This window comes from Blennius ocellaris (genome assembly GCF_963422515.1).
Source record: "Blennius ocellaris genome assembly, chromosome: 11".
In the NCBI taxonomy this organism is placed as follows: domain Eukaryota; kingdom Metazoa; phylum Chordata; class Actinopteri; order Blenniiformes; family Blenniidae; genus Blennius; species Blennius ocellaris.
In genome coordinates this window covers 21072492-21083106 of record NC_137660.1, presented here as the reverse complement: position 1 = coordinate 21083106, position 10615 = coordinate 21072492, and the positions used below count along the sequence as shown (strand labels likewise).

The window sequence follows — 10615 nt, the reverse complement described above, 5'->3', positions numbered from 1 at the left end:
CATCCATCCATCCATCCAACAGCTGACTGTGAAGAAAGGCAGCATTACAAGCACAAACATATAAAGTCACATTTACAGAGAACCCTAAATGCATGTTTTTTCATTGTGAGAGTAAACCCATGCAGGCACATTGAAAACATACACATTACACACAGAATGTACAGCATGCCCTATCCAGAATTGAACGTGGAACATTCTACTGCAATACTGCATGCCACACATACTCAGTGGCTTCATTGCTTAATTTAAAAGTGGCTCAAGCTGTTGTTTATGTCACCACAGGGAAACATTAATTTCTTGTGCTTTTGCATTGCACAAAGGTAACTATTATTTCACCTGTTTGTATGGATAAAGGTAGGTCAATGTGCAACCAATACATCCACAAGGGTGAATTAAAAAGCAGTATTCAGCAGAAGTATGTGATAGAACATTTTGTTGAAAAAATATTCAAGGATGGGTGTTTATAATGGTCTCCAATGCAGTGTGACAGCACTACTAATTCTCTTAATCATAACAAACCCGGAAATGTTAAATCTGGTTACATTGACAGTAAGCCAGTGTAAACCCATTGCAAATTATAGGTAACCAGGCTAAATCTATTCTAAACCTGACAAACCTGACTAAATCTATTCTAAACCTAAACCATGTCCATGATATAGAAACTGACAATAAACCTTGTTCAAAACTATAGAAAACCAGTCTAACTTTGTGTAAAGAACAGAAAGCCATTCTAAACTAGTATATTCAACAGAAATTAAGCGCAAACTCAGACGATATGACACAAAACCGGTTGAAACTTTATACAAACAACAGATAACTTGCTTAAACTCTGGCTGAACTACAGAAAATCACACTGACCCATGTGAAATAACTACAGAAAACCAATCTACACACAGAACTGCAAAAAATAAGAACTCCAAACTTATTACAAACTACAGACAAGCCAATCCACCCCATAATGACTATTGCGTAAACAGATGTCAACGAGCCAAGAAAACCCATCAAGATATACAGACTGACCTCTGAGGCCTTGCTAAATGATTACAGTCACAGTGACCTCTTAAGTAGGCAGAGGTATGTGGTCCTGGTTAGATGAGGCAACATTGAAGCTTTTTTGAAGGCGATATAGTTTATGCTTTTAATCTGTACAGGGCACAATGAACTTACCGCTCAGTGTCACAGAGCTCTCCTGTTATTTGTAGGTCATGAGTCCTCCAATCAGATATTGGAGGACTGGAGGGTTACCTAGTAACCACATTGTCAAGCACCTGAAATTAGTCAGTCCAGTTTGGCGAGTACACCTCACAATAATGAAATAGATAGGAAATAGATATGATAATGTAATGAATAGGCCCAAACATCACATCATCTCAATTGGTGCAACACAGCATCAGGTTACTTTGTTCTCATTTTGTCTATATCCTTGGTGCTTATTTTGTTGTCAAAATATCTTCCGGATCAAAATTCAAATGTAATAAACTACTTGGGTAAACAAAGTTAATGCTGACAACAACCTCAAACTTCACTTGCACACACACATTGTGTGTCTGTGTGGGAAGTTCTCATTGGCTGATCAGAATCTTCTGATAACTGTGTTTACATGAGGCACTTTCAGTCTGATTATAGAAGTTCACAATTCTTCTTACTAGCTTTTGATCATATAAACTAGCACAAATTGAAGACCAATTCCGGTGTTTCTCTACATTTGTTTTATTTATTTAAATGTTTTTCTTTTTAATATGTTCCATTTGTTTTGTTCCTTTTTGCCTATTCGAAATATAGATCAATCAATCAATTATTTATTTGTTTTGTGAACAGTCTATTATTGTTGACACCGGAAAATAAAGATGGCATTTATGCCGTGCCCCTACAGAGAACAAAACAATATAAATATAACTGAACTATAAAAATGTTTATGTGGTTTTTAATCATTGTCCTCTTAAAAAAACAAAATAGTCTGGATCCATCCCTGGAGAATGGAATCTTCACTCCCAAAAATATACGCAGAAATAAAAAAGACTGTCTTCTTGAGGTTCTTTCCGTGAAATTCTCTCGAAAGATACACTTGGCTCCAGCCTAAATAAATGTAATAACACGGATGTGGGCGTCAATCACAGGCGAAGAGGAGCGAATCCCCATTACTACTAATAGCGCATTTTCCCAGCGCAGTGACGAGAATAAAGCTTTTCTTATATGTGATGGACTGTAGAGTGTCTGACACCTCCCCGACACTTGGCTCCGTGTGTGTGTGTGTGTGTGTGTGTGTGTGTGTGTGTGTGTGTGTGTGTGTGTGTGTGTGTGTGTGTGTGTGTGTGTGTGTGTGTGTGTGTGTGTGTGTGTGTGTGTGTGTGTGTGTGCGGCTGGGCGCGCCCCGGTGAGTGTTCCGCCCGCCTGTGCGCGCCGCTCAGACGACGGTGGAAATTCAGATGAACAGCTTATTGAGCCTATGGCACATTGGCCAGCGGTCCAAAATATACTGCGCGCCGATTGGCCCAGGGAAGCTCGAATGATCTGCTTGGAGTTTGTAGTTTAGTGGCTGAAAGAGACGCTATGAACACATCAGGCAGACAGAGGATGGGGTTTCACGATGGTTGCTGTGTAAAATGGATTTGAACGGAACCGGAGAGAATAAAGTGCGCCGGTCTGTTCAGGTGACTGAAGCCCCGGGAGTGTGAAATCTGGATACTGTAAGTGTGAATTATTTCTACGTCTTCCTGCTGTGGCCTGTCGACATGGACAGCCTGCCATCGGTTATCTGCCATTATTGTTAAATTAATTTACAGGCGACGCGTTTTTCGACGATTCTGTTTGCATCCATTTTTCTCTCTCTCGATCTGATGATGCAAATTGGAGTATATCTCACATCGACCTGACAAAATACCTACCTAACGCATTCCTACGGATTCTTCTTCTTCTTCTTCTTCTTCTGCTTCTTCTTTCAAGACATATTTGGAATGTGCACTTGATATTTGGAATAAGCATATCCAGTATGTGAAAACCACCCTGCTGCACCAATAGAGCCAGTACCTGGTTGTCGGATTTCATCATTAATTATTAGTGAATATGTTGCGCTCCTCTTTGTCTTTACTTCACTTGTATTACAATTAGCTTGGAGGTTAAACTCAAGAGAGCAACAGGATAAAAACCCTGTCCCTCTGGGAGCTGCTCCCATTACAGTCTGTCTGGAGTCTGTCTGACGACCAAGTTTCCTACATCCAGGTGAGAAACTTTGTGGCTTACTGGCTCTTCAGTATACAGGTGGATCCAGGCCAAGAGAGAGCAGTGAGGATGGGAGGCGGAGGGCAGCTGGCGAAGGCAAGGGAGCCAGGACCCCGTGATGGTGAGAGCGCTCAAGGCGTCTACACCTGGGAGGAGGTGCAGAGCCACAACAGCAGGAATGACCAGTGGCTGGTCATTGATCGAAAAGTTTACAACATCAGTCAGTGGGCCAAAAGGCATCCGGGAGGGGTGCGGGTCATCAGCCACTACGCAGGAGAAGATGCTTCGGTAATTATGTCTTCTTTTTCATTTGTTTCAAAAGAAATTTCTTTTGTAACTGTAACACAATGGAATTTCTTGTTTCGTCCAAACTCACACATACACTTACACGGCCACAAAACCATTGGACATAATAGAAATGTAATAAGTACCGAGTATAGCACTCTTATCTATAGTGAGAAGCTCTTGGGTTTGAGCACTTCGTTGTGGAGTTTGCATCGTCGTTACCTCCAACCGTTCAAAAACATGCTTCTGATTAGTGTCTCTAAATATCCCATAGGTGTGATGTGTGAGTGTGTCGATTCCTCTGTGTTTTGATGTCACAGAGCAAACAGAGAGACAGTCACACACACACACACACTGTCACAACAGACAATTATCATCAAGCAAACTCAAATATTTTTGGAGCTGTGGGAGGAAACCCAAGCACGCTCAGAGAAAACACTCCCAACACTATACCCACTACAGTTAATATAGGTTTGCTTTATTTTACCTTTGTATGTCGCATACGTTTGGAGTTTATCTTTATCCATCCAAACTATGTTAAAAATAACAGTTTGTTTCATCATTAGCAGACAAAACGTGCAAAGAAATAAAATAACTTGACTGATCTTGAACACCAAAATAGGTTAAATACTACTTAAAAAAAACAAAAAAACATTTTGTTTGGCCCTTGTTAAATTAATTAACCTGTCCAGCCTCTCTTTAAGACATCATTGCTGATGCAAGATATAATGATATCCCATATCCAGTAAGAATAACACACTTACAACAATGATTTTCTGTCATGACCTGACTGGAAAGACATGACAGCTGTATTTGGAGAAGAATGTTTGAGAGAACATCATGCGAGGTTTATTCAAACTTAAAAGCTATATATCAACCCAATCTGTAGTTTGTATATTTGCAAATTTCCATATGTGTACATAAGTCATCTAAATTAGAAATGCAATTATACATAATTGAACTGTATGTACGTAATAAGACAGTAATGCAGTGCAAAACAACCCATGGTAGAAAGAGTACAACTATTGGTACATTGTTTAGATTTTAATCAATGACAAGTAAAAACATTGTTGTTAAACATAGTCAAGTAAGAGTACAGAGTACCATTCTCACATTATTAGTTTCTTTTTAACTGCCTTGTCAATAACAGGCATTTTATTAAAATTTGGCTACATGCAGGACCAAAAGGTCGAGATTTAGTATTTCAGATTCATCGAATTAGGTTACGTCGTGTAAATTGTAAGTATGAATAGAATAAACTAACATATTTGACAAAAATCCTTATAATAGTGCAGATGTCCTAAAACATCTCTTTATCTGGCAAATAGCCGTACTTGGTAACTTCTTCACTTCTCTTGTTTCTTCCAAATTGACAATTATACAACAATGACAGATCACTGCTTCTATATTTGGAATATGTATAAATTATGACAAAACATGAAACTAATGCTTTAATATTTCCATGTATTTACATAAGCACTGAAGTTTTTTTTTGTTTTTTTTGCTCTTTTGTTCCGGTAAGACATGCCTTGCTGTCAGTGAGTGCACAGACTCATATAATCAAAGCTTTTAAACAATTGGGAAATTGTGACTCTGGGTTCAGGTGTTTTTAAAGAAAAATGATTAAAAACCAGGGTACTAAGATAAAACTCCACACAGAGCCGACGACCTCATGAGGCAAGAGGACTAATAAACAACGTCACCATATAAGCCCTTAATGATGACGCCTTCAGTTTTTAGCCTCCTAAATGTTACTTACTGATTTTTTGATTTCACATTCACTTCGATCCTTTGTGGTAGGCTCATCATCGGTCTTACCAATGTTGGAGGTTTGATTCTTATCTCTTTCTGTCTGTGTGCCAAAGTGGCCTTGAGCAAGACACTGAACCCAGAGTTGTTCCCACTGGCCGCTGCTTTCAGTGAGAATGAGTGAAGTGACTGATCATGAAAAGCTGAAGTGCTCAAAATGCACTTTATGAGTCGACTGTAGGAAAGTGGGTTTGGATTAATATTTGATACTTAAATGGTCTTTTAATTTTTTTCTACATGAACACATGTACGAGTGGTTCTGCATTATACATATTTCGGAACTCATTTTTTTTTCTTTGCAGGAGGCGTTCTCTGCTTTTCACCCCAATCTAAAGTATGTACAAAAGTTTCTGAAGCCTCTGCTGATCGGAGAGTTGGCAGCAACGGAGCCCAGCCAGGACCGAAACAAAAACGTGAGCGTCGTCTTTATTTACAAAGCACTTTGCAAACGGGGTCCAGTGAGTCATGTACAGAGACACCTGCAGGAGAGGGTCACACTACTCACACATCTCTTTTGTTATTCATGAGTCTGACAGTGTCGGGGAACTTCAGAGGTTCTGGGGACTCGTGTTTCGTCGGCTGTTAAATAACTCAGACCATTTAAAGACCTGTTTTACAATATCCAATCCGAGAACTACAGAAGTGTGTTTTCCTCACTCGCAGGCAGCTATCATACAGGATTTTAACAGCCTCCGAGCACAGGTGAAAAAGGAGGGTCTATTTCAAGCGCGGCCGTTGTTCTTCTGCCTCCACCTGGGTCACATCCTGCTGCTGGAGGCTCTGGCCTGGCTCATCCTCTGGCACTGGGGGACGAGCTGGACGCTGACGTTCCTCTCCTCAGTGATGCTGGCAGTTGCTCAGGTGAATTTAACGTTTTTACATGTACGTCAGTATCATCCTGGATTGATAAGTCAGATGTGTGGAATTTGCATGTTCTACATTTGCCTTCGGGGCACGGTGGTGTCGTGCCAAGTAGTTATAACCAGTACTGGAAATAGAAAGCAAGATATCCTCCGCTTGGACCAGTCCTGGGTTGTTCGTGCCATCATGGCACAGCAGCAATGTATATGAATACACAGACGATGAATACCCCCCCCCCCCCCCCAACATCATCCCCTCTTCCAGTAGCAGGGGCTGCCATCATACTATTGTGCAAACTGGGCGTTTATATGAGGCACTTTTTACTGAAGTCAGATCCGCTAATAGCATCAATCATTTTCGTTTCAGCCAGGTTGATTGGTGTTCACTGATAAGAATAGAAGCTGCCAGAAACTCTATTAGGTGTACACATGCACAGAATACTGACTCCTTTTGAAGCACTCCAGCAAAACTGAGGGTCTAAAAACAGATGCTTTTTTGGTTTCTAATCTAAGATGTAAATGAGGCATGCAGCTAAATCAGGATACATGAAACAATTATTCTCAAGTCTTATTAAAAACACCAAATGTCATCTGGTGCTTTAATCCTTATGAATCAGTGTGAGTCACATTCTGAAAACACTCTTTCTTTCTGTCTGTAGTCCCAGGCGAGTTGGCTGCAGCATGACTTCGGCCACCTTTCTGTCTTCAAGAAATCCCGCTGGAATCACATCGTGCACAAGTTTGCAATTGGTCATTTAAAGGTAGCGCTTCTCAATCGTGTACCTATTTTGCTTAAATTTTCCGGCGACATTAAGTGACTGGTTTCTTAGGGAGCGTCAGCCAACTGGTGGAATCACAGACACTTCCAGCATCACGCGAAGCCCAACACCTTCATGAAGGACCCCGATATCAACATGTTGCATGTCTTTGTACTCGGAGACACTCAACCAGTGGAGGTGAGTAACAACAGAAATAATATTTCAACAGCTTTGAATTTATATTTGTGAAGTTCAGCCACTTATCCAACTCGGTATTCTACTTGCAGTTTGGAATAAAGAAGATCAAACGTATGCCCTATAATCACCAACACCAGTACTTCTTCCTTGGTAACCTTCTTTTTTTTTTCACAATCCTTTGTCCAAAATGTGGTGTCCAAAAAGTTGAACTGTCTGGACCAATGAAAAGCTCTCTGAAAGGATCTTTTTCTGTCTTTTAGTGGGGCCGCCGCTGCTGATTCCAGTATACTTCCACTTTCAGATAATACACACAATGATTACCCGTCATGACTGGGTGGTAAGACGCCATGCACTGTGTGGTATTTATTTATTTAAGGAGTTTATATTCCTTTTGTCTGGCTCATAGGATGGCATTGTAAAGTGCAAAGAAAGAAAAGATGGAACCTACAATTGTTCTATAATTTACTTCTAATTTGCTCATGGGAGGTTTTAGTGACATGAACACCAACAACTTCAGAGACTGTTATAATAAGATGCTAAAGTGAAACCTCTTGAGTTGTTGGTATTCATAAGCGACTAACTCAAAGCAATCACACCTGAGGAGGAGAAGTCAAGGCGCTTGAAACGAGAGACGGAATGAACTACAAAATAAAACAAGAAACCCACAAGACAGAAATGTGCACTGTGACAAATTCAAAAATGAATCCAATAAACCTGTTTTCTATCACGCAGGATCTGGCTTGGTCTATGTCGTATTACCTTCGCTACTTCGCCTGTTACATCCCTCTGTATGGGATGCTGGGCTCAGTGGCGCTCATCAGCTTTGTAAGGTAAATTAACTCAATATATTTCCCAGATCTAAAGAGCTTATGCTTTGTAGTGTTTTATCTCCACTGTGTGTCATATCCTTTATTTTTGAGGATCATTCAGAAAAAAGCGTATTTGTTGTAGAGAAACAAACTGTTGGTCTTAATAGAGGTCTGCTGTGTCTGAGTGTACTTCAGATTTGAATGCAATTTAGCAATTTGAGCAATATTAGTGAAGCAGCTAGAAAAAAAGATGAAAAGACCCAATTACATTTTCATAAGACCCATTCACTATTTGTTTTATAAACCACAAAAATGGCAGTGCTTTCTGTTAAGTTGATCTGGTGTGAGAGCAGATTAGTGCACAACATTGACATGTTTCACTTGTTACAGGTTTTTGGAGAGTCACTGGTTTGTGTGGGTGACCCAGATGAATCACCTGCCAATGGACATCAACTATGACAAGCATCAGGACTGGCTGACCATGCAGGTACCTGATTTACCGTTGGACTTCTGAGAGCTGCAGGAGCCACATCCATCCTGCAGGTGGCGCAGATGAGCAAATGTTTATGTTTTCTTTCTGTCTATTAGGCAACACAATCAGCAAGTGTATAAGAAAATACTTGCCAAATAAAATGATTACATGGAGAACCCCCAACACCATTCATTGTTATATTGACTGAGGGAGACTCAAGGGTCTCGTCCACTATTGAAAAAGCAGGTGTAAATAAACATGGGCTGTCTAATTCTTTTCCTATTCTCTCGTTCAGTTGCAATCCACCTGTAACGTTGAGCAGTCTCTCTTCAACGACTGGTTCAGTGGACACCTCAACTTTCAGATCGAACACCAGTAAGTCAAGCGATGGCAGAGAAATGTCAGAAATTTAACTCATATTACAGAACTGGATCGTTTGAAAAGCACTTATATTATGCCTTTAAAAAAAATTTTTTTTTATCTTAATTTGGAGTTTTCCATCTTTTAGAAATCAGAAAATATAGTAAACATGGTGGATGCTCATTGTTGGACAAAACATGAAGCATCCTGCAATCATGAAAGTTCACATGCGAGTTATAATGGCATTCCATACAAATGCCTGAAAAATGGTACATTATGTTGTTGTATTCCTTTTACAGCCAGACAGTCAGTTTACTACAACAGCTTAATAATCAGTAAAATACCTTTGTTATTCATTACTCAAACACGGGGACAGCATGTGACTAGGGTCATATTTCAATTGGAAAATATTGGTTGGCATTTGTACATTCTATACACCCTGACCCATAGTCATCCCAGATTGGCCCATGACCCTGACTGAGTCAGTGGCACAAACGAAAAGATATGTTGAAACATATTGGCTGCAGTTCAATCTGACAGATCGCTCTGCTTTTTGTTTCCTTTTCCAAGTTTGTTTCCCACAATGCCGCGCCACAACTACCACCTGGTGGCCCCACAGGTCCGAGCGTTGTGTAAGAAACATGGAATACCTTATCAGATAAAGACTCTCTGGCAAGGAATAGCTGATGTTGTGAGGTACGTGACAACGTTGTTAACACATGATCACAGAAGCTTTAACAAACATGTGGCCTGAAAAGGCTGCATTGGAGAGCGATGACTATGACATTCATATGCCCCGATAACAATTTGCAAAGGAGTTTTCAAAATTTGCAATGTATTATCCACAAAGCTAGATTTTGTCTTTGGTTTCCCTCCTATTGACGCTAATGAAAACCGCAATTACAAGAAAACATACTTACTGATACAATATATCACTTCAGTCTTATGCTACAAGAGCAAGAAAATCATTTGCAATAGCAACTTTCTGTTGGAGCTTCCAAAAAGATGCCTGACAGAGGATTTTCTAGTATGTGCCAGCAATATGAAAGCAGCTTCTATATTTGGCTTTTTACCTTCATTTCCTCTGATCAGACAAAATGATGGTGAACAGTCTTCAGGCACAACTGTCGTAAACATTTGTCTCTCTATTGCAAGATGGGGCACAAAAATTGTCTCAAATTGTCCGTGGAAATATACTTACAGCATTCATGTAACATACACAAACCACCAATTGGTGTTGTTCTCTTTTTGTCACCAATGGTCAAAGCCCACTGACACAGGGCCTTTAAGCTGTTGCTCGTCCTTCAATTCAGAAAACGGGAATATTTTCGTCACTTTTCTCTCACTTTCTCTTTCAGGTCGCTGAAGAACTCGGGGGATCTCTGGCTCGACGCTTATCTTCATAAATGACAACGGACATTTCCTCTCTGCAGCGTGTAAAAGAGTGTTTTTCTCTCACTTGTTCATCAAAAACTGATTGTATCTCTTTGACGTTTATAAAAATCAAGTTGGTGGTGTGGGAATGATATTTACTTATTGTTGCGTGTTCTATTGCTGGATTTTTACTAAATATCTTTACAGCGTTTTCATCAATAGTCGGGTGGTGTCTTTAGAAAAGTGGTAAAAACTGTCTGGCATTTCATGATTTAACACAACTCGATTTCTTTGTTGTGATAAGAGTTTCAGCAATAAATTGTGACATTTATGCTTAACAAATGACTAACCCCATGTAATTGTGGGTTAAAATGTTGGTTCAGTTTTCTTCTGTCTTGCCTTTTTCTTTAAGTGCGACTCTTCTTCTGCTCATTAAGTTTACAATAAAGAATCTTTGAACATTAATGCACA

General features: G+C 39.9%; 1 protein-coding gene across 1 annotated transcript; it reads left to right on the top strand.

Moving 5' to 3' along the window:
- Positions 1–2560: 2560 nt before the first annotated feature.
- Positions 2561–10568, top strand: LOC308136528 (acyl-CoA Delta-6 desaturase-like). The gene is made up of 13 exons (XM_080504874.1): positions 2561–2687; positions 3252–3507; positions 5616–5726; positions 5977–6174; positions 6833–6934; positions 7004–7129; positions 7219–7279; positions 7390–7466; positions 7862–7959; positions 8329–8425; positions 8706–8785; positions 9341–9466; positions 10129–10568. The coding sequence occupies exons 2-13, from the start codon at positions 3289–3291 to the stop codon at positions 10178–10180; spliced, it is 1347 nt and encodes a 448-aa protein (XP_080361000.1). The 5' UTR covers positions 2561–2687; positions 3252–3288; the 3' UTR covers positions 10181–10568.
- The last annotated feature ends 47 nt before the right edge of the window (positions 10569–10615 follow it).